Genomic DNA, 25,050 nt, shown 5'->3' on the forward strand with positions numbered 1-25,050 from the left:
GTAAGCACACTCACTTGCTCACTCACACACGCGCTCATATGTAGGAAGCCTTCTAGTCAGACTATCATTCTTCTCTCTACTCTATCCCTCTACTTGCCACCTGTGTAATTACATAAAACATTAGTACAGAATGGCTTCTTACTTTGTCTAATAAGCAGCAGACAACTTATATTGTGGGCTTTTTACATCCCTTCAGAAAGGCCTTCAGGAATAAAGATGTGGTGTGGTTCAACCATTGCCTCACAATACAATTCTCACACTGCATCCACAAATGCTAATTAAAAATTTCCCAAAATAAACGTAAAATCCATCCATCCATCCATTCGCTTCCGCTTATCCTTTTCAGGGTCGCGGGGGGCGCTGGAGCCTATCCCAGCTGTCATAGGGCGAGAGGCAGGGTACACCCTGGACAGGTCGCCAGTCTGTCGCAGGGCCAACACACAGGGACAGACAACCATTCGCACTCTCATTCATTCGCACATTCACACCTAGTGACAATTTGGATTATCCGATTAACCTATCCCCACAAGCTGCATGTCTTTGGACGGTGGGAGGAAGCCGGAGTACCCGGAAGGAACCGACGCAAACACGGGGAGAACATGCAAACTCCACACAGAAAGACCCCGGCCTGATGGTGGAATTGAACTCAGGACCTTCTTGCTGTACGGCAACAGTGCTAACCACGGTGCCACCGTGCTGTCCTAAACGTAAAATATATAGAAAGAAAAAAGAAAAAAAATCCAGAAACACATTTTTTGGTGCCAGGAATGTAGACATTTGGATATTTGGTCATGGACACAAACAGCTGGAGACCTGACAGCCGAGTAGTCAGTCCTGTTATCCCGTCGTTAAGTGATGACGCGACGAATCCTACTTCCGGGTCTAAAGTAGTCTGCGTTTAATGTGGCTTTTGTGTTGTTAACATGTTTAATGTTATGTATTTTCTTCTATTTAATCTCAAAAAGCTCCTAAAACAGTCAGTGATCACTGTTGACCTCCCTCTGCTTTTATTACCGCTAATCATTTATTTAAGCTCAGTTTTTAAAACCTTAGGATGTAACTACAGCCCAGCCCATGCAGCAGTATATGAATGACTAACCTCGTATTGTGGATGGATTATCTCAGTTGTTCTCCTGACTGAAGTTTGGTCCTTTTACAGCATCCTGCCATGCGATTACATTTGTTCCTGACCACCGAGAACACTCACGTTAACTTTTATCGAGTGGAAAAAAAGTTAGCTTGTTTATATTATGCTAACATAGCTGTGTCACTAGCGGTCACGTAGCACATCATTATATACCAGCTAGCCCAACTTCAGTAACCCTACAAATGTCACTGCTGTTTAGTTTTCTGTCTTCATTTATGTTGGAAGTGATAACAGAGCTGTACGTTTTAATTTGTTTCCAAAACCCCGCAGTCAGGACATGGTATATTGTATTTAGATAGAAGCTAGCGAGCTAACTTCCTGCTAACTTCTAACTCCGTTAAATGTCATAAATTCCGTTTTCATGGATGCCTGGATGTTAAACTCAATTGTTACACCTGGTAGAGCAGAACGCTGATCATTTTATTAAAGATGAAAGACTTTAGACAGTTTTTCAACTCTCAGTAATGCCATAGTGATCGTTTGATATATGGACCTGCAGCGGAGTTTAGGTCCAGACACGGCTAGTAGTGACGTCAGACTGAACAACCGGATACTTTTTTTGAAGTCCGCTACTTTGGGTGCAAGCATAGTTGGTGCACTGTGATCTAAATTCTTCACATAACAAGTCTCTATGGTCACAAAAATAGGCAGGCATCTCGACCTCCTCACAGACCCTTGTGCTTACTATCTGATTAAACTTATGTAGTTTAAACTTATATGGAATATTTCATAGCAAGGAAATTTCATACCGACTGGGATCCTATCCTATGGTACAACGCTGGAATTCACAGAGCTCCTGAGACTGACCCATTCCTTCACAAATGTTTGTAGAAGCACTCTGCATCGCTTGATTTTAGACACCTGTGGCCATGGAAGTGATTTGGATGGATGAGTAAATACAGGGAGTGCAGAATTATTAGGCAAATGAGTATTTTGTCCACATCATCCTCTTCATGCATGTTGTCTTACTCCAAGCTGTATAGGCTCGAAAGCCTACTACCAATTAAGCATATTAGGGGATGTGCATCTCTGTAATGAGAAGGGGTGTGGTCTAATGACATCAACACCCTATATCAGGTGTGCATAATTATTAGGCAACGTCCTTTCCTTTGGCAAAATGGGTCAAAAGAAGGACTTGACAGGCTCAGAAAAGTCAAAAATAGTGGGATATCTTGCAGAGGGATGCAGCAGTCTCAAAATTGCAAAGCTTCTGAAGCGTGATCATCGAACAATCAAGCGTTTCATTCAAAATAGTCAACAGGGTCGCAAGAAGCGTGTGGAAAAACCAAGGCGCAAAATAACTGCCCATGAACTGAGAAAAGTCAAGCGTGCAGCTGCCAAGATGCCACTTGCCACCAGTTTGGCCATATTTCAGAGCTGCAACATCACTGGAGTGCCCAAAAGCACAAGGTGTGCAATACTCAGAGACGTGGCCAAGGTAAGAAAGGCTGAAAGACGACCACCACTGAACAAGACGCACAAGCTGAAACGTCAAGACTGGGCCAAGAAATATCTCAAGACTGGTTTTTCTAAGGTTTTATGGACTGATGAAATGAGAGTGAGTCTTGATGGGCCAGATGGATGGGCCCGTGGCTGGATTGGTAAAGGGCAGAGAGCTCCAGTCCGACTCAGACGCCAGCAAGGTGGAGGTGGAGTACTGGTTTGGGCTGGTATCATCAAAGATGAGCTTGTGGGGCCTTTTCGGGTTGAGGATGGAGTCAAGCTCAACTCCCAGTCCTACTGCCAGTTTCTGGAAGACACCTTCTTCAAGCAGTGGTACAGGAAGAAGTCTGCATCCTTCAAGAAAAACATGATTTTCATGCAGGACAATGCTCCATCACACGCGTCCAAGTACTCCACAGCGTGACTGGCAAGAAAGGGTATAAAAGAAGAAAAACTAATGACATGGCCTCCTTGTTCACCTGATCTGAACCCCATTGAGAACCTGTGGTCCATCATCAAATGTGAGATTTACAAGGAGGGAAAACAGTACACCTCTCTGAACAGTGTCTGGGAGGCTGTGGTTGCTGCTGCACGCAATGTTGATGGTGAACAGATCAAAACACTGACAGAATCCATGGATGGCAGGCTTTTGAGTGTCCTTGCAAAGAAAGGTGGCTATATTGGTCGCTGAGTTGTTTTTGTTTTGTTTTTGAATGTCAGTAATGTATATTTGTGAATGTGGAGATGTTATATTGGTTTCACTGGTAAAAATAAATAATTGAAATGGGTATATATTTGTTTTTTGTTAAGTTGCCTAATAATTATGCACAGTTGTCACGGCTGCTGAGACGAGCCGTGTGGTATTGAAGGGAAAAAGGACCCAAAACACAGGCAGTAGATGATAACGCTGGTGATGATTTATTTACACAGTGGTGAGAAGGCAAAACAGGCAAGAGGGAAGACAAAACTAAAGACCTGAACTGGGAAAGCTAAATGACAAACCTGAGAAGATACAACAAGGGATGAGGGGATGAGGGGATGAGGGGATGAGGGGATGAGAGGCAGAGAGACGAGCAGGACACCGAGTAACACAGACTGACACGGAGGAACACAGACAAACCGGTAACAGGCAGGAGAACACACAGGGCTTAAATACACACACCAGTAATCAGGGGATGAGAGACAGGAGGGCAACACAGCTGGGAGGAATCTGGGCTGACGGGACAGGGGAAACGTAAACTGATCACACTCACATACGACACGGACCTTCACAATAAAACAGGAAACTCAGACACATGTAACCAGACAAGACATTGAACTAAACAGACAGATTCACAAACAGATGGGGTGACACCATAGACAGACAGATACAGACGCAGACTCAGAGGCAGACCGAATATAACACAGAACTTAAACAATCATCATCTAGAAAATGATAACAAACTAAAAGCGCTGGGTCACCGACCCAGGACCATGACAATAGTAATAGTCACCTGCACACGCAGATATCCCCTTAAAATAGCTAAAACAAAAACAAACTAAAAACTACTTCCACAAACATTCAGCTTTGATATTAATAAGTTTTTTGGGTTCATTGAGAACATGGTTGTTGTTCAATAATAAAATTGTTTCTCAAAAATACAACTTGCCTAATAATTCTGCACTCCCTGTACTTCTAAAGCCCTTGTTAACGTGTACCATCTTCTACTGTATTGTTGTGTTTTATAGCCCATTTAGATAATCAGACATTCATCAACTCCCACAGGCAGCAGAACCAGCATTAACAAAAGAAGCCTACAAATTTGTTCTTTGGTACTAAACGCTAGCTATTCTGCCTACACCTGAATGCCTCCTCTTTTAAACTGCACTGCATACTGATAGATGGAAATACAGACTGTAGCTAGCATCACTAATACAAGAGCAATACTAGGAAGACAGAGGGAGCAAATCTAGATCTTTTTCCACACCCAGATTTTAACCCCAATACTGTTATGTAAAACATGGCTTTAGCTGGCCTTTCACAGCTGCAGCTCATTCTTTATGCAGCAGCTGAGCTCTTGGCAGACTCAGTCCAGAGAATCCATCTCCACCCTCTGGTGCTCCCACATGGCTCCCTGCCAGCAGAAATAATTTCAAACTTTATAATCTACAAGGTTCTGTGTTATGTCCCACAAGATCAGGATGTCCAAAGTCTCCCATTTATGTTCTTTTGTGGAACACTGAAAAAAATTGCCAAAAAGTCACAGAAGAAAATGATAATTTAATAACTACCTCCTGGTAATGCAATAGCATGCCCATAATCCAATAAAAATACTGAGCATATAAAGTAATACATTTTTATGTGTAATGCAATAAGCATAATGTGTGTCTTCACTGAAAAAATTTAGCACAAGGAAACATTCATCTAGGCTCATTTCCTTAACTGGCGAAAGTTCCTAGTGTAAAAACAGGATATTATCTCTAACTGGCTTCCCACCCTCCACCTACAAACCCTGGCCAGGTTTTATGACTTCCTGCCAAAGACTAAAGTCAACTCTTGTGAGTCCTGTGAATTTTGATCTGTGTTTCATGTGAGGCCTGATTTAGATTTCTGGTAGGAAACATTGTAGAGCCTACGATGTAAGCTATGTAAGTGGCCGACGCTATTGCATTTATGGTTGTGAGTGGTGTATTATGTGTTAATTATCAAGTGTTTTACATGCGGTGCTGCCTCATAGAAACAAATAAGATGCTGGGACCTTTGCCACCCTTGTGCCCACTCTTTGTTTCTGAAATAAATTGCTGATATTTGTGAGTCCTTATATTGATGCTATGATTAGTATTCTCATATTGAGGCAATGATTGTTATTCTCTCACTGATAAATTTAAAAATTGTGAAAAAGTACCCAGAAATAGACAGAAGGAATCAACTGAATAGTGTAATCACTATAGTTTCGGGCTGCGTTGATCCAATGCGTAGTTATCTTTCTTGGGAGTTTTACATTAGGTTGTCCTGTAGGTTATGTACCGATAAGCCCAAAGTAGAGATGTTTGACAATAATGCACAGTGCCACATTTGGTAAATATAGCATAAACATGTCATACCAACTGCCTAGCACAGTGGTGGAAGGGTAATGATTTGAACTTTGCAGTCATTAAATCAGCTTTATTCTAGAGTCAAATATGACGCTAGTTGTCTGACAGCTAAAGATTGGGCAAAACTCGGGCATGCAAGCGAACAGTGATCCCAGCACACCAGCAAATATACAACAAAAGGGTTAGAAATAAAAGAATTAAGGTGTTGCAGTGGCTCAAAATCGAGACCTCAACCTGATTGAAATGCTGTGGTGACACCTTAAGAAACCTACTGTATATGGCCTGTAAATGGCCTGTATTTATATATATATATATGTAATCAAATACCCACAAACCTCAATGAACTGAGGCAATGTTGTAAAGAAGACTGGGGGAAAATTCCTCCACAACTATGTGACAGACAGATAAAGTCATAATCTTTAACTTATTGCTATAGGTGGTTTTACAGGCTATTGAATCTTGAGGTATATTTATCTTATCAGAGAACTGAATATATATTTCAGTTTTACATGACTGTTTCACCCTGAATGTGTAGAGAACAATAGGAGATAGCATTATCCTAACAAACTCCATATCCTGAAAAATCTCAAAGTGTAAACTCCCCTCGCTCAGGGTTAAGTCAGACACTGGGATGAAGACATAGATACCAAATCAAAATCTTAAATGGGGTTCTTTATCTTGCTCAAGAATACTTTGGCATGCAGAGTGTCACAATCTGGTTGTAGGAATTCAGGCGCAGAGCGGTTAGACGTCTCCAAAAAACAGTTTATTTACAGCACCAGTGCACAGTATATACAGTGAAGGGAATCCAAAACTCCAGGGAATCACAGGGTAGCTCTCTCACACTCGCTCACGTCTTCTTGCCCGCACTCACACATGTTCACACGGCAGGGAGGTCAAAGGTCCGGGGAGAAAGGTCTGAAGCAGAAGAGAAGGGAAGTCACAAACTAATCACGAATCTCAAATTACTAAGCACAAGTCTACAGGAGCTGCGAGAAACACTAACGTCAGTAGTACAATCATCCAGCGACGAGAGGATCTGTGTTCCAGCCTCAAATAGTGCTCCCGGTGATGACAGGTGATTGTTGTCAGGTGTGTGGGCCAAGGGCGGGAGCCCACAGTGAGCTCAGCCCAGGCAGAGAGGGAGAGAGAGAGAGAGAGAACCAAAACAGCACATGTAGCCTTGTGGGGCCAGCCGGGCAGGCACGGAGACCATGGATCAAACCACCAACCTTCTAATTGGTGGAAGACCTGTTCAACCTCCTTAGCAACAGCTTTCCTTATTGAGATACCTAGATGTTCCACAAACTTTTGCCCATGCTCATAGCGTAATTCAGTGAAGCTCAGACACATATACATTTACCATTTCACTGCTGCACCTGTTGGGAGGAAAATCATTTTAAAGTTCTTGCAATGAACTTTGTTTATTATGCGAGAATCACTGCACAGTACTACAGAGTACTACAGTTTTTTAATATTTTAAAAATCTTTTTGGAAATCAAATGTGCAGCAGGTGCTAACTTGCCTGAGAATATTACAAATGGGACTGTGTATTACTGCGGCTAACTATTTATTAGCTGTAGAACTGCAGCTTCACTACTTTCAGTCTTTTCTCAGAAAATTGCATTGAACACAGTATCATTTAGTTTTAATAATTACGTAGAGAATCAGACAGAATCAGACAGCTAACCCTACCCTGACCTTTAACAAAAGATTTACACTCTAGACCCAGTTGCTTGATAGTGGATAGCTATTTTAATGCCATTGCCCTCTTCTGCTGAATATCCCCATTTTATTTATTACGCGTATTATTCCGGTCATTTTTGAGCTGCTAGCCTACCACATATCTTTCAAATGGTCCAATAAAATGCAGAGAAGTACACCCTGCTCTGATTTCTATGGCCTCAAAGCAAACTCTAAATGCACTCCCAACTTCACAAACACCACTTAAGGCCACTGCTGCTGCACACATAAACACAGATGGAGGGATACAGACACCTTATCATATGTAGTGTGATAAGCCGTAATGCAAGTAATCACTAAACAGTGCTCAGCATTGAAGGGACATGTAATGATGTGTCAACATTTGCATATAAACACTCTGTTTATAGTTTTTGTGCAATCATTGCAATTGCCACAGTAAAACCTTAGTAGTGAAACCTGCAGTTAGCTCTGTTGCTACCTTACTGCGAGGACATGAAAATTAAACTCCCATCCAGCAACTCAGTATGAGTATAACTCATGATATAGCATGCAGAGGTTTTCCTGCACTTACACTGTTTTCTCTCTGTCCCTCTCTCTCCAGGGAAACCAGATCCTGAGCGGCCTTTCTCTGGACGAGTACAAGGCCACTCTGAAGATGATTGAAAGGGCTATTCTGGCCACCGACCTCGCCCTGTACATGAAGTAAGTACTAAACATCAAGCCTCAATGGAGACTGAATGAGAGGAAAAGAACGGAAGAAGAAAAGCAGTATTTTAAAGGTTTTTAATCAGTGCAAAATTGAGTACAATTGAGATTACACTCACCTTGTGACTGTTAAAGCCTTCATCACTTAAGTTCTACTCACTCCTTATAGTAATTCTGTAGGTCTAGATACAAGTTAGTGTTTAAAAGTTGTGTCTTTCTTCTGGTGAGTGTGCATTTGTGTGTGGGTGTGGTGGTGTGGGTGGGTGGATGGAAAGGGGGTATTTTCTTTCTTTGTAATATAATTGGCTTAGAACTCATGTATGTCTACAGCCCCAGAGCAGCTAAAAGTTAAAATGAAAATAAAATACAGACTGTATAAGTACTCAAGCAATTTACCTGCCAAGTACGTTTGAACTGGTGGGATTTTAAGGGTGGCTTCACAGAAAATTTATAGTTTTTCAGTCTTCACAGTGTTGGTTGTTATACCCAGTCTTCTGAAAAGAGGGGTGACAATTTTTTACTACATCTTAATGCATTCATGTTTTTTCTTAACTCCCTCCTACTACCTCAGTGACTTCAGCTCTTATCTTAGCCCACTTTTAGTCTAGACAGTGGGTGGTTTGGGGGCTAAGTGGGTTATATATGAGGATAATTACCTGCTGTGACATTGTTCATGTGGGTGTGTGCTGTCAGGAGGCGAGGGGAGTTCTTTGAGCTGACCAAGAACAACCAGTTTGTTTGGGAGGATGAACACCACAGAGACCTGCTGAGGTGAGTATAGAGTCTCAGATGCCTGCATTAACATTTACATCAACATAAGATAAATGTTCGTGAGGGACAGGCCACCTGCTGTGCAAAGTCTGAAAAGTAAAAAAGCATCATGACAGCGTGATGATTAACACTTCTATTGATCAACATATAGTTGTAAAAGTTATGTGTTGAAACCATTTCTTCAAGAAAAATGGTTTAGCCATCAATGCAGGCATTCTTTGCATTATAGGTTGCCAGATATGGGTTAAGACCAAAGTTTTAGGTTTTGCTATACAAACCTTATATTCAAACCTGGCAATACCATGGTAACAAGTCCAGAGTTTCTCCTGCTATGAGAAACTAGTGTGTCTGTGGAAATTTAATGTCTGTAACTTTGTCACCCCCTTCAGGTCAATGCTGATGACCGCATGTGACATCTCTGCCATCACTAAGCCCTGGCCAGTACAAAAAAGGGTAAAAAACAAACAAACAAACAAACAGAAAACCCCGCAACCTTTACCTGTCTGTATGTTGGTACGCTGCTTTTCTGTGTATTTATGTTTTTACTGTGGTATACACACACATCCCCTCATTTCTGTTTTCTATAGTTACATAGTGTTTCTATGAGATATAAAAAAAAAACAGCTGAAACTACTCACTTTACATATAAAGGGAAAATGGCAATGAGTAAAATATTAAAATGTATTTAAAAAATATAAAAATGTATCAAAAACTCAAAATGAAGCAAACAAACCAAATTTTAAAAATAGATTATAACTGCTAGTTAATTTGTTTAATGTAATTTAAAATCTTAGTTAAATTGATGATACAAAAATAATTAAGTTCCTTAGTATCAAGACAGTTAACACTTCTGCTTTGCAGAAGATGAGAGAAACTCAGGGAAAGAGAGTTAACTTCAACTCTGTGTCAGTTACTGGGGTAACAGAGTCTGAACTAAATTTTTGTCTCTGACTCCTCCCCTTCTGAGCTGGCTGTGTGACATCCTGATTCATTCATTCATTCATTAGATTACAGTTTTTTCTGATTGCTTAAGCACATTTTTTGTAACTATTGGCTAATTTTGCAAAACTCTTCACACAAATAAGAAAACCTGTCACCCAATCATCAAAACATTGTAGTTCTCTTGCAAAAGCAAACACAGCTAGATTAACTCTTCACACCTTCGTAAAAATGGTGTTTCCGTATCAAACAGTACACACAAGCCATCATCTACTAAGCACACAATGCGCCAACTGCACACCGATGGTATGAATACAAAACACATCTGGCGTTTGCCTTCCCTGTGCACAAGGTAGGCTATGTCAGTTTGAGCTCATACTTCTGTCATAGATCCATAAGCATGGAGGGATCCAAACTTCAAGTACTGGTGTTTAGTCAAACACATCAAAACAAACACAAGTGTTTATTTCCAAGTATAGGATTATTTGCAATCGCCATAATGACTATATGGGTTACGTGGTCTGCAGTGAACATGCTTCCTCTGCCCCCTCCTCGTCTTCCTCTTGCTCCTCCTTGTCCTTGTCGTCCTCTTCATCCTACTTCTTCACCTCCACGTCCTCTTCCTCGGCCTCCTCTACTTCTCACTCTTTCTGCTCCCACCATTGTACTCCGCACACACAGCTTACCTGTATTATAGTGCTTAGGCTGATTGCAAAGTGAACGAATTATCTAAGAAAGTTTTCACATGTGAAAGTGTGCCAGACAGTTGGCAAATTAGTGTTAATGATAGCCATACATGTGTATACTTTTGCTAGGAGTGTGTTGGAAATTTGGAAATTGAGTGTTGTGCAGTGAATTGTGCCTACAGTCTTGCAAAGTGTGTGTTACAAAATTGCAAACTGAGTGCAAAGCAGTTTTTGTGCTTTTAGTTTTGCAAACTCAGTGAGTGGTTTTGCTATAAGTCTGAATAGTTTTAGAGATTGTGCTACAGGATTCACAGTTAGTGTTTAGGCATTCGGTAAAAACTGTAATAATAACTAATGATTAAATGAAATGAAATCTAAAAAGGTGAGTAAAGAAGAAACAGGAAGTACATCACGAGAAACTCCCAGCAGCCTAGACCTATTGAAGTGTAACTAACTGAGGATTCAGGGTCACCTGATCCATACTTAACTATGAGCTTTATCAAAAAGAAAAGTTTCAAGTTTTATCTTAAATGTAGAAATCCAGGCCTGGAAGCTGAAAGCTTTATATCAGTATAAATGGTTAAACTGGGCAACATTAAAGCAGAGTTTTTCTCTAAATCTCATGGAGCACTTTCATTCAGTAAGTACAATTCTGTCAAAGGATGGAAGGAACACATTTCTTACATTTTTACTGATTAATTATTGGAACAAGAAAATAATCAGACTCATAAAAGCTGATTCGAGGGTGGATCTTCAGGTTTTATCTTCAGTTTCTGTCACCTGCATTTTGTCTCAATTGAATCATTACATTTAACAAATCAAACATAAAGAAACAGAATTCCAGCTTCATCTTATGAAAATTCAAGTTGGGTAAATGATAACAGCAGACACCATAAAAAAAAATAAATTATATTATATTATATTATATTATATTATATTATATAACAAGCTTCCTGGAATAGAGCCCTGCTGACTGTGACCTGAGGTGCAACGTGCCTTAAAATGTATTCTTTGTTATTCATATCTGATCCTACAATTTCTTACTCTAATTACCTTTCAGAGCTCCTCCTTGTTTTCTCTTTTTTTCTTAATCACTGACCTACTACACACACACACGCACGTGAGCGTGCACTATATTCAATGCTGTAGTGTCCCTGCTGTCCCCCAGTGACCTTCATTAGTCTGTGTCTTGTTAGGAAACTCAGGCCCAGAGGAATTGTTATACAGATAAACATTCTGTGTGTGTGTATGAGAGTGCTGATAAATGAGAGCTTGTTAATAAAAACAGCTGGGCCCTGTCCTCAGATGACAACTCTAAAAAAAAAACATTCAGGGCAGCAAACAAGTACATACGTTCCCTGGCTTACACACACTCTGGCAAATCACCTGCTCCTCATTAACAGATTGCGCTAAACCCATACCCCTCCTTCCCTGGTCTGTTTTACTTTCACAGCCTCCATCCATAGACTTTATATAAAGATTAACATATTCACTGTGACGTCACCCAATGGTTTTGGATTCTGGACTGATTCTAATGGTGTTTTCCTAGCATTTAGGCTGATCTGCCATATTGTTTTTGTTTTTTAGACTAGCTCTAAATCTGAAACTTCCAGTCATACTTTTTTCAGTCAGGTAAAGTCATTATAATCATTTAAGGTTATCACTGAGACTTAACAACATAAAATATCATAACGAAAAAGTTGTATTTAAAAAATGCAGTAAAGTCACCACGATTTACAAATATAGCATTCTTTAATATCATGCCATGTTTTTTACTTAAGAAATACATTCTGGTTGGTTTCCACTTTTGATTTTGAAGACCTTAAATAAGTGTCAGTGTTGATGGTATATTTGCACATAAACCACTACATTGGACACTGATGTGTCACTCCATACTCTGCCACACACTCCAAAAGTGATGTTGTTCACCTAAGTGGACAAGTAAAAAACTATTTAAAAAGTACCTGTTTAAAAAAATGTATTTCAAAAATCTTTTTTTCATGCCTAAACAAAAATACTTTAACAATAAAGTATAATCCTGATTGAGGTTGTCGTGATTCATGCATGAAAGGGTTAAAGAAATGATATGAGTTTGTGAAAGTAACCTCCATAAGCACTGCTAAAATATTTTCATAGATCATGGAGGAAGTAAAGGCAAAGCTTCTTAGTCTCAACAATTAACAACTGCATCATAGTACTTACGTTCCTTGCAGCACCACCGACTCAATCAAGAGCTGAAGACGGCTTCAGCAACACGTTCACACAGAGTGATGTTGATTGATCTTCTTTATCTCTTTGTTAAAAACTTGAGAACACTAACTTTGTGTGGCGCTTTTGGGAGAGCTCTTGCTATTCACTTGTTTCATTTTCCTTCTTCCTTCCAGCTGTCACACAGGCTGTCAGTCTGTCTGGGTCATTCCCAGTCATTTCCTCAAGATTAATGTTCTAACGATGCTGCCTCCAGCAGCAGTATAAGCATTTTGTTATTTCCATGTAGGAGACCTCTTTCTTATTACTCAAACTGCCACAATATGCCACAAAGTTTCCAAGGTTGCAATGACACTATGACTTGCATAGTATACAATTCACCCAACTTAGTCTTCTGTCCAACAATAAATGAGGATTTAAAATTGATGCTTTCAGAGCAAATTATAAATGGATTATAAATGGATATATAAATACAGTATTCAAAAACGGTCATTCATCCCTTCACACAAGCACTTTTTCTTTACTTTCTATTTAATTCATACACATTTACACTCCAATGAACATATCAGAGAGCAGCTTTGCATTCGCTATTTTGCCTAAGGATACTTTGGCTCACAGACTAGAGCAGCTAGGGATCCAATCACCAACGTTCCAATTAGTAGATGCCCTGCTCTAACTCCTGAGCTACAGCCACCCCATCGTAAAAGCTTACTTTGCTTCTATCTTTGGTTTTACATTTAGTGTTATAAAATTTGCCTTTTAAGAACTAAAAGCTCATAAAATGTTTCAATGTTTCTGCATTTGGTTTCTGATGCAGATAGCAGAGCTGGTGGCCACTGAGTTTTTCGAGCAGGGGGATAAGGAGAGGCAAGAGCTGAACATTGAACCAATTGTAAGTAATTTCAGGGTTCATTTGAATGATATTGGATAAATCCTTCTCAACAGTGCAACATTTGCCATCGAGTGCCCGGGAATCTGTTCTGAATCCTCTGGTATTTCATCCTACTGCATTTAAATATATTCCCTTTCAAATCATGAAGTATCACAACACATTTTCAAGAACTGTGCTGATGTTACAGCCATGTGAAAAGAATGTTTTCTTAGGACTTTATGCAGTCTGTATTGGAAGATCTTTGTCCTACAGTATAAAGTGCCCAGGGATCACTGTTATTGTTATTTGACACTATTTAAACAAACATTTGCATTTACAGTCATGATTAGTTAATCAATTGCATTTGATAAGCAGCACCTGGCCTCTACTCACTCTTTTAATTACCTTTTTAATTCCTATTGAAGCAGTGGGAGGGTACTCATTCTTCACAGACGGTGCATTTATGTGACAAATTTCTTTTTTACATGACTATAAATACCTGTGTCTTATCTTGTCTCAGTTATTTTGTTTGTAAAATGATGTTGGACACACATTATAAATTTAACTAATTGTCATATTTTGTGGTAATCTCTCTCTCCCTCGCTCTATATATATTCTCTCTATATCTATCTATATATAGATATAGAGAGAGTGAGAGATAGCTATATATAGCAATATATATATGTATGTATGTGTATGTGTATGTGTACACACATATATATATATGTATACACATTTTCTCATAGATTTGTCTGTTTTGGGGATAAACAGTTAACTTATATAAAGTTTACATCTCATTTTTTCAATCCTTTCACAGGACCTGATGAATCGTGAGAAAAGGGATAAGATACCAAGCATGCAGGTGTCCTTCATTGATGCCATTTGCATTCAGTTGTATGAGGTAATTCAGCCCTTGCTATTTTTGCTGACCAGTGTAGCTGATGAATAGCAATTCTTCCTGCATTCAGTTCTGCCTCTGATTTCCCATGCTGAATTGTCTTTATCACTGTCACAGACCTTGGCTGGCTTATCGGAGTATTGCTCCCCGTTGTTGGAAGGATGTCAGAAAAACCGGCAGCAGTGGAAGTGTTTAGCCGAGGAGTGTGAGAAGGGGCTTGTCAACGGCTTGGTGTGATCCAAACACCAGTTTGGTTTTCATCCAACTCAGATTTCCAGAGTTCTACATTTTCAACCTAGTCTCATTAAAATTATCTAATAGCGTATTGTGTGGACTGACAGTGAGGTAGAAAAGTAATTTTCCTATCATGAAATAAAACACTAGCTATGGTCTGATAATAGAAGAGGTCACCTGCCTTGAGCAGTCTTAATACTTTAAGACTTAATCTATTACGGTTGAGGTGCCGCAGTCAGGTTTCACAGCTTGTCTTTCTTTTCCTTGTTGTAATCTGGAGTTTACTCACCCGGCAAAGCGTTTGCTCAGATATAGGAAAATTACAAACGATCATGCATAGCCATGCCAATGAGTACAAGTTAAAAAATAAAGTAAGATAGAAAAACAACTGTAAAAACATCTACAAGTCAGTGAGTTGACTTGTTGGTAATCTGCATAGACTTGTCAGCACTTTTCCTGTCTCCCGGAGTATCAGTAATTCTTGTGAGTACTTTTCACAACAGATAAAAATAGATAAACTATGAAATAACATCAAAGTTGTACCTTTCCACCCCCACTATCAAACATTCGTTAAAAAGTTGTATGCTAGTTTTACAGCTAAGCCCTACCATGAACAGAAAGGAATGAAATGTGTCCATAACAAGAAATCATGGTCATTTTATCCTGTCACCACCATTTTTTCTCACTCACCAGAGATAATAACAAAGTCAGCACTAAGCTATATTTATTACCATAGACATTGTTATTTTTGCATAGAGTGGCTTTCATATTGATGGTCTCACCTACACTATCTGTGAAAGGTAGTGAACTTTAGGGAACACTGAATGGTTAAGCTGCATACACTGGAAGCTCTACATATTTACTTCCAGTTCATATGTATTCTTTATTCCTATTGGCAGTTGCTTCGGTTAAAAAAAAACAAAAAACTTCCCTTAGCAAATAGGAAATGGTAAACGGACTGATTCTTATTTAGCACTTTTCTACTCTGCCTGAACATTCAAAGAATTTGCCTGTGGTTATTTCATCTGTAATCACTTGAAGTTGTGGGATGTGATTCACTTTGAATGGTCTGTATTCAGTATGTCGCTTCCAGTGTTCATGGAGCTTTAGCACCATTAGCACCATTCTAGTGGGATGAAAACAATGCAACTACTATATACTTAGTAGTATACTAGTGTCACAATAATCTTATAGACTTGTTATATGTCTTCACGGCACACACACACACACGACGTGGGTTTGAGTCTTTCGTACATTTTATTCACTGTCTTAACTATTGCATATTTATTTTTGTTTTATATATTTATTAGAGTCTATATTGTAAGGTCATTCTTTTGTCAAAGCACACAATTATCTAGAAAATGTTTTCATATGTGGAAAAAAAATCCCGTCTTTTTTTTTAGGCCCTTTCTTAGGAACAACTGCTTCTTCTGATGACATTTGGAAATGTACTGTATTGTGTTATTTGGAATTTAGATTTTCTATTTTTCCAGCTGTAGGAAGAGCCAAAGATTAGATCTGTGATTTCAAAGGAAAATGGATCTAGATGTTGCCACTGCCTTGTTGCGATAAAGTAGACAATTCAGTTTTACAGAACCACTTATTTTTATTTATCCATGTCCAGTAATGCTGTTTATGCATACCAATTTTACAAACTGAACGACGGAGTAATATCTACAGAATATAAAGTATGATTTACTCACCGAGGGTGGCATCTAGCTCTGATACATTGTGACGGTGTATAATTTCTATTTCTGTAAACCTGATTCTCTGATGGGTAAATGTAAAAATCTGTTCAAACAAGATATTTGCTACAAGGGGGCAAAAAGGATTCTTTAACATTTAGAGCAGTTTCTGTTGCACTACAAAGACTGACTAAACAACAGAATTTGGCAGAAAATTTCAGTGTGTAACCCAGAATGTATCCAGGAGCAACTTTTTCATTAGATAAGATATTAAGTGTTTCAGCGTTTTGATGTGTTTGGGTTCACTGCTGTCCACCCTTTAGAGGCAGAGGTTTTCAGTCTGTAGTCAGAGGCGAGGTGTCATCACCAACACATTTAAAAGAACAATCTGGTACCTTTGGACCTTGTGAAATGCAGGTTTTTGTTGATCCTGCAAGAGGGAACAATTACTCCTCAATAAAAGTGATTTCAGCATGTCCACACTAGGAATAAATAGAAAATGCAACATTACTATGACATTTTTCTCTACACCTAGAATGTTTGTTAATATCTAGTTTTGAAGGATGCTACTGTTACCCTTCAGAACTTCTTTTTTTTTTTATGCAGAAAAGAAAAAGTTCTGAAATGTTTTGGTAAATGAAACTGCTGAATCAGCAGAACTGGTAAAACAGTTAATTGTCCAGCCAATAAACTGTTGATGAGGAGCCACATAGGTGCATTTAATGAACAGCTTACTAATGGACATGACAGACTCATTTAAACTCAAGCACTTTTGTAGATGTACATGCTCAGAAAGTTAATTTGTGTCCGTGGTTGTCATTTGTACATTGAATAAGTCTCCAGGACTATTTTACTTGTGCCTGTAGCTTAGCCTCTGTGCTCTCTGGAGACAAAAAAAAAAAAAAAAAAAAAAAAAACCCTCACTGCTTGGTTGTCAGTTTTTTCTTTTGCATGTATATGAGAGGGCATTACACGACAGATGGATGGATTTTTTTAGGTAAGAGAATTGTGGGTTTTCTTTTGCAAAATGTAATATGCTGATACGGTACTATGATGGTGTTACACATCTGCAACTGTCGACACCTTTCAACACTGTGAGCGAAGTGAATAGTATGTCCCATTAAATAATACTTATTTACTATGTCTCCTGTGTGCTGTCTATAATTTCTCAAATGTACTAAACAAGCAATGAATGGATGGATGGATGTCAGTGTGCTTTCCAGTTATTAAAACACATTACAAAAAGAGTGCATTCCAAACCAACTTCTCTTTCTTGACCTTGATGAAAAGGTCAGCTTATACTATTGAAATGCACCCCAAGACGGCATCGTCTCAAGGCTCCAAAAACCATGTGATATCTTTTATATAATGCTCCAAAATAAATAACACGATGAAAAACCTTGGCACCTCCTGAACAAAAGAAAACCACAGAATCACTTCTTTGGGAAAAAGCAAAATGCATTTATTTATGTCATTTTATAAAAGTTCAACATATATACCACTATCTTCTAAAACAGACTGAAAGAATGAAAGAAAGCAAAAGACTAAAGAAAAGACAGTTGTTTTCTACAGACAAATGCCACGTGGCAGAAATATTTACATCAATGTAGAAAGAACACATTTCCTTCATGTCCTTATCATATTGACAAATAAGACACAGTGAAGCTCAACAAAGGAAAACAGGTCCTCGTTGTCCAGTCACGCACAGGCAGTGAACAAAGACACGGCAGTGTTAGATCTACTGGTTTCTATGAGAATCAGTGGTCGGTGCTGTAACAGCTCATGTGGTTTAGAAGTTTAAGCTGACTCAGTCTTCTTGTACGCCACCATGCTGTTCACCTTGTGGATCGAAGTGGTGAAGGAATGCAAACGCACCTCCTCTGGCTGGTCAATGGTCTGCGGCCCTGATTCTTCCCATTTATCTGGAACCACCAGGTCCTTGTCTGTATAAACCAAGAGGTCAAAAGCACCTGAGGGGAGGAGTTGAAATTATTACCCAACCACCACATCAAAGGCTCAAATGTCAAAAGTCTCATTACTCACATGGCGTCTCCAGCAGGGGCAAGAAAGTAACAGTGGCTGTTATCTGTCTGATAACTGAGCGGATCTCATGCTGAATTGTCTTAATGGACTTCTCTCTGGGTGCACTGGGAGACACATGAGAACTCAGTTAACATGCATTATTTATTAGTCAAACAATAGTCAGTTGAGTGTAATGACAGATGCTCATTTAACCAAATTACATAATCTGTTGTAAAGACTCTTCTAAAGTACAAATTTCATGTCATTTTATTGCAAAAAACAAAAACAAAAAAACGAATCCACTGCAAACATACAAATTCACATCTGTGTTGACAAATCAGCCAACCAACCCAAAGTCTGCACCATTCAACTCCTGTCAATAAGTGTAAGTAAACAGATCTGTCCAGATGCCTTAGAGCAGGGGTAGGCAACCTTTCTGATGATGAGTGCATCTAAAATGTCCTCAGAAGTCAGTGTGCCATATGATTGTATTAGCAAGAAATTGAATAACGCTCTATATTAACAGTTACACACTATATAGAACCACTTTATAGTTCGCAGCTTTCAGCTATTTTGAAACAAAAAAATAAAGACACTTTTCATCCATAACAGCAAATGAACTGTACAACAGAAAATACAAATGCTATTTATGGTCTCCTCGCAACAATGATAAGAAAAATAAACTGAGCCAATATGGCATGTTTGTTAATACACTCTGATCTCTGGTCTCCCACTCAGAGACACAGGGCTCCGAGCATCCAGCATTCAGACGGCTACCTGAGGACACTCTTCATGTGAGAGGAAATCTGCTCACACAGATATGTAGAGCCAAATACTGTCAATAAGGCCTCTGTAATGTTTTGAAGACAGTTAAACTTGTCAGGTAGTGATGTCCAGCAGGTGAAAATGCAGCTCCATGAACACGCACATATATGGATTCCAGCTGCTTCGACGTTGCATTAACTGGCATTAACTCAGCCAGTTAATGTGAGACAAGTCTAGCTGCTCATTAAAGCTTTCTGGTTTGATCAGAAAATAAAACATTGGTCCAAACACCTGAAAGTCCCAAAAACACATTGTGAATTCTGTCTCAAATCTACAGATGTATCTGTGTATTTCTTCCTTCCCTTATAACTTCCCTTCAGCTCATTCATGTCACCTAAAAGGTAAACCTGTTTCTCCATCACCTGTTCGGCTCTGATGATTCAGTAAGGACATCTCCTGGTTTCATCTTCATGTTTCCCTCTCACCACATATCCAAACCGACACCATGACCAGCAGCTTTTACAGCTGTGGCTCCAGCAAACATCAGCTGATAGTAGAAATTAATGTTAAATAAATTCTAACAGCTGATCAAGCTTAAACATGCTGTTGTTTAACGCGACATCCGGCAGTTTCCTCTTTCTGGCGCAAAGTGGGCAATAAAAAACAAACAAGAGAGACGATCAGCTGATCATTGATCAGTTTCATGATTGAAGTAGCAACAGGAGAGGGAGGGGAGCGGATGAGAGAAGAAGAGGCAGCTGTACAGCGTAACGACAGAATAAATCCAGCTTTGTGTGTTTATTTTTTCATTGTAGCTGAAGTACGGGACAAACTGTGCTCCTTTTCAGCTCAATACGAAACGCGTAATATTTTCTCTGAATGCGGGACGATTCTTTTTTTTAACGGGGCGTTTGGCAACTCTACTAACTAACCTTATGAAGAAAATAAAGTTCACTATCAGTAACATCATAGCATCCACCCAGCTGTATAAACTCCGTCATGCTAGCTAGTAGCAGTACGAGTTATACTGATCTAAAAGATCCAGTGCTAATTGAAGAGGTCAGAGGAGAATTACCAAATTGGGTGAAGTTGACAGAACACACCTAATGTTGAGGCTCATGGGATGCAACCTAAGAAGCCAACAATGGATTCTCTCTTGCAAGCCACGGAAATCTGACACTGCAGTGGAAAGGGCTTATATAAAACTGAACACAACCTGGTCAGATTGCTACTGAGGCTGCAGATGACACACAGCATGAGTTCATGCTGCTGCAGGGGTTGACCTTAATTTGCCAAATACCAGTTAAGGTTTTAATATCATTGCTTGAGTAACAACAGCATGAATGTGCATCTAAGAACTGTGCAACACAATCATGTCAAGATATAGCAGATTCTCAAAAACTGTCCTTAAAGAGGAAGACGACTCCAGCAGAACCAGGCTCAGGAAGAGGCAGTCATCTGCTACAACTGATTGGAGAACAGCCTGGCAGCTCCTTCTCATACTGATCACACCAGCATTTGTTGTAAGCCAGCCAGCTTAATTATGTTGATCACTTTGGCACAAACAGCACAAAACTAAACGACAATTGGTTAGACTGTAGGCAGACCATTGCATCCTCCCTACTCCCAAATTCTGGCGGTAGTTTGATAAACCACACTCTTCGGTGGGCTGAGCATTATCATCTTTCATGTCCCAGATTGCCACTGGTTGCAGAATCTCATCTCAATATCTCTCTGTAATGAGACAAGCTAATCACTGTTGCAGAGTCCATGCGCACAGGTACTGCCAATCAGGAACCTGATAGTCCACACCTGGGGTACCTGAAGCTCAAAACAATTTATATAATATATCACTCCACTCAAACTGACGGTGGGGGAAGTACAAGTGCAACATGCCAGGTGTTGGAATTAGAAGACAGCAAATTAATGACCATTAGCATGGAGCCTTTAAAACAAAACAAACAAACAAAAAAGGTAATAGAGGTCCTGACCTGCTCTCTTTAGCCGACTTGTCACACTCAATGTCAAACTGCCATCTCTCGAGCACCTCGTTGGTTTCCAGACACGTGATCACCAACACCAGCTTTTGCACAGTGCACTCAAACAGCCACTCTGCAACACCAAAAGAGCAAGCAACACTTATTAAAGTTTGTTATGCAAAGTGAGAGGTAGTTAAATACCCTAAAAACATAATACAAACATGCACAGAATTTTGTATCCACAATAGTTGTGGATACAAAATATTGATCTCTTGGATATAGTATCCAAGAGATCACAATTTCTGTGAGAAAAATGATGATTGATTTGTATTCTGTAATTTCACTACTCTTAGCATTACACAATTGAGAGCTTGAGTGATTTGACATATGCACCCAAAAATATGAATATTCTGGTACGAATTACATTAAACTTGAACTGACAATCCAGAGATATTTACTCCATTTAGTTTTATTTACATTGCACTAAAAATCACAACAGTTGCTTCAAGAGACTTTATACTTTAAAGTAAAGACCCCACAGGCCTAAAAAGAAAAACAATCAGATGATCCCAGAACAGCAAGCACTAGGCATTGATGGGAATAAAAAAAAACTTCTTTTTAACAGGAAGAAACCTGAGGAGGCAGCCATCAACAGTTGCATTGCATTAGATTTAGGAAAAAAATAAAATAAAATATTACAATGGCATCACCTTGGACAGAAAAGGGTGCACCGATCTCCTTCCTCATTCACATACATAAGTATTTATGGCAAAATCAAAAATTGGTAAATCAAAAATTAAAAATCTAGCGTTTTTAACCAGAAATAGCTTGTAGTTCACCTGACAAGAGCCTAAGAGTAGCTTAACACAAATTTGTGTAACATGGGAATGGAAACTCACGTGTGCTGCTTTGTATGTTACTTAACATTGATCATAAGATGCCAGGTCATACCAATTAAAATCTCAGGCATGAGTCTCATAGGCATCTGCGTTCATCTTCAACATCATGCTGCTCTGCTGTACGTTAATTGCCCCTTGGGGATAAATAAAGTCTTTCCGATTCTGACTCTGATCTAATTCAACGCAACAAAAAGGGGAGGGGGAAATGCACCACCACGTGGCCCTACTCAGCAATCGCAACTAACAAGTTACTATTTATTGAGTAAAGACGATCACCGAATTAGCAAAATAAATTGACAAAATCATTCATTGTTCACAAACATCATCTTATTTTGTACTTCACTACGGATTTTGCCTTTACTTTGCCTTCTCCATAAAAATCCAAAGTCACTCCCCACCAAGCTGTGAGCTCAGTTCTCACCAATTACGTTTTTTCTTTTCTATCTGGTGTTCAAGGAAATCCACTTAAAGTAAAGTAGACTGAAGTTTTGTTTTTTTTCTTAAGTACAATATGTCCACATTTTTTTCAAGGTCTAAGAGTAAATATGTAAAACGAAGAAAAAAAGCATCTCCATAGTGACCAAAATAACCGTGAGTAAGATTTCTTGCCGTAAGCCAGCAGCCTTGTAGATATAGCTACAGAACTCGAAGCCCAAAACTACAACTGGAGTGCCTTCAGACCGCAGTTGGTTAGCTCACTCAGTTCCACAGTTATTCCACTTTCTCCTTAGTTGTGTCACGAGTGGGGAAGCCCACTATTGAGATACCTTTAAGTTGAGACACCACGTTAGTCAGATAGCTCTTCAGCTTGGGGTCGGTAGTTAGTAGGAGACTCAGGTCATAGTGGGTAACTCTGGTGAATGTCTCTGGAGGATAGATGCCCCGTTGGTACAAGATGCTGTTGATGCCGAAAGCTGTGAATGACAATGGGGAAATCAAAGGCTTCAAATACGCCGGAATTCCAGTATTCGTAAACTTTAGAGGCTTATATGATTCAAACTTGAAAGGCACAGAAGATTACAAAAACAACTACACAAGAAAGCGAATAACACGAGAGAAAACTAACTGGGAATCAATTAATATATTAGCTCGGTAGAATAGAAACGATGTATGGTGTACGTTCACGATTCTCAATAGAAGGGCAGACAACTAGACAGTCTTTACAAATTATTCGGTTTGAAGTTGTGAGTTGACGCTTATAGGACACATCAGGCTTAAACACTTTATTTTTCATCAACTGGAGCTATGCTTGCCATGTGAGTGCATACATGCTGCGTTGATGCTAATATGTTATCGGGCACTATGTAGGCCCAATAGCATATTAGCGTTACATGCATGCGTGTCGAAAACGAGCGACTAAAAGACGAAATAACAGAAATACTTACAAAAGAACTCGGCTACTAACTCCGCGCTTCCTTTGAGAGTAATTCCCTTCAACGTGCTTGTCATTTTCTTAACGCTTTGGTCTAGCTCTCAACAGTAAATATATTGTACTCTTTATTTTCTTCTTCTAGGTCTTCCGACTTCAACTACCCGCCACCCAGTTTGAATTTTGTCACCTTCCACACTATTGCGCATGCGTGTGAGATTGCGGCGCGATTTTGATGACGTTTTAGGTTACGCTTACAATTTTTCTACACTAGAGAGCAGTGTAGAATAATTAAAGACCTTTCTACCTTGTAATTGACAGTATATTAATTTATTTTATCTAAAACTTCAGTGCACGGATGCAGGGACAAGCTGACACAGATCGCTGGCACAGGCTGGTTAGTTATTTAATGGTTTCGGCTTAGTTTATTTTATCTAAAACTTAGTGCACGGTCGCAGGGATCAGCTGACACAGATCCCTGGCACAGGCTGGTTAGTTATTTAATGGTTTCAGCTTAGTTTATTTTCTCTAAAACTTCAGTGAACGGTCGCAGGGATCAGCTGACACAGATCGCTGGCACAGGCTGGTTAGTTATTTAATGATTTCAGCTTAGTTTATTTGATCTAAACTTCAGTGCACGGATGCAGGGACAAGCTGACACAGATCGCTGGCACAGATTGCTGGTTAGTTATTTAATGATTTCAGCTTAGTTTATTTGATCTAAACTTCAGTGCAGGGATGCAGGGACCAGCTGACACAGATCGCTGGCACAGTTTGGTTAGTCATTTAATGCTTTCAGCTTAGTTAATCCAGGAAACGGAATACAGTTATCATCTCTTATGTGTTTATTTTTGTTGGATAATTAACACAGAGCACCCTAAACCAAATGTTTCTCTATAATTGCACTCACCTGCAGATGCAGTGAAAGTAAGACATCAGCAATCACATATATACCTCTTATACAGTTTTTTTGTGTCCCCTGCAGTACTCAAACATGGCAGCGTTTTAGTCTTCAGATGATTTCTGCAAACATTCGTCACATGTAGATGCACAAACACATCAGCCGAGGTTTACCAATGCTAACAAGAGCTTAATTTATGATTTAATCACCTCTTCTCTGTGCTTTCTCTCTGCCTCAACACTTCAGTCTGGTGGAATCCTTTTATTTCCCTGAAGACATTACACTGGCTACACATGCTCCCTCGGAAGATTTTAAAAAGAAATCTGTTCTCATTTTCCTGTAAGTCAACCTCAGAGGAGGAAGTGCAGCCTTACAAAACATGTAAGGCTGCACTTCATCCCCGGCTGCCTCCCTCTTCCCGCTCCAACACACCCACCCACAAAAGTAGGGCCTTGGGGTGCAGGTGTGTCACCAGGGTGCAGGGGAGGCATTCCCCCCCCTCCCCCCTTGGGGGTGGGCACGTTTTAAATCCATGTAGACATTGAGGGTTCTCGGGAGGGGCCGTGCTAACACCTGCTGCTCTCTGGCAGCAGCACCATGCTCTCCCGTGTTTTAAATGCACCTTAGAACAACACGCAGCAACACTACACATCAGCGAGAGGAGGGTGGTTTGGGGTCTTCACACACCCCCTGTTCTCTGCTTGCCATCGGGGCGGGGGGGCTGGGAGGAGGTGTTGGCCGTCTGATTG

The 25,050-nt window shown here is 39.7% G+C and overlaps 2 protein-coding genes across 3 annotated transcripts in view; one reads left to right on the forward strand and one right to left on the reverse strand.

Annotated features, from left to right (window-relative positions):
* pde5ab (phosphodiesterase 5A, cGMP-specific, b) overlaps positions 1-17,504 on the forward strand; it is a 104,046-nt gene extending 86,542 nt beyond the window's left edge. For both annotated transcript variants that reach the window (XM_085267476.1, XM_085267475.1), the window contains exons 17-22: positions 7,971-8,071; positions 8,768-8,845; positions 9,235-9,298; positions 13,496-13,570; positions 14,367-14,450; positions 14,565-17,504. In XM_085267476.1, the coding sequence (XP_085123602.1) occupies positions 7,971-8,071; positions 8,768-8,845; positions 9,235-9,298; positions 13,496-13,570; positions 14,367-14,450; positions 14,565-14,684 (522 nt within the window). In that variant the 3' untranslated portion in view covers positions 14,685-17,504. The remainder of the gene's footprint in view (positions 1-7,970; positions 8,072-8,767; positions 8,846-9,234; positions 9,299-13,495; positions 13,571-14,366; positions 14,451-14,564) is intronic.
* A 299-nt stretch (positions 17,505-17,803) lies between these two features.
* On the reverse strand, positions 17,804-23,627 carry LOC146580692 (mitotic spindle assembly checkpoint protein MAD2A-like). The gene is made up of 5 exons (XM_085267478.1): positions 23,417-23,627; positions 22,799-22,945; positions 21,145-21,265; positions 18,410-18,513; positions 17,804-18,336 (listed from the first exon to the last, which is right to left on the reverse strand). Exons 1-5 carry the CDS (start codon positions 23,478-23,480, stop codon positions 18,164-18,166), a joined length of 609 nt encoding a protein of 202 aa, XP_085123604.1. The 5' UTR covers positions 23,481-23,627; the 3' UTR covers positions 17,804-18,163.
* Between the last annotated feature and the right edge of the window lie 1,423 nt (positions 23,628-25,050).

This window comes from Mchenga conophoros, linkage group LG3 (assembly GCF_057382185.1).
Source record: "Mchenga conophoros isolate Kocher_MC1m ecotype Shallow Benthic linkage group LG3, M_conophoros_male_GT1.1, whole genome shotgun sequence".
NCBI classification, from domain to species: Eukaryota; Metazoa; Chordata; class Actinopteri; order Cichliformes; family Cichlidae; genus Mchenga; species Mchenga conophoros.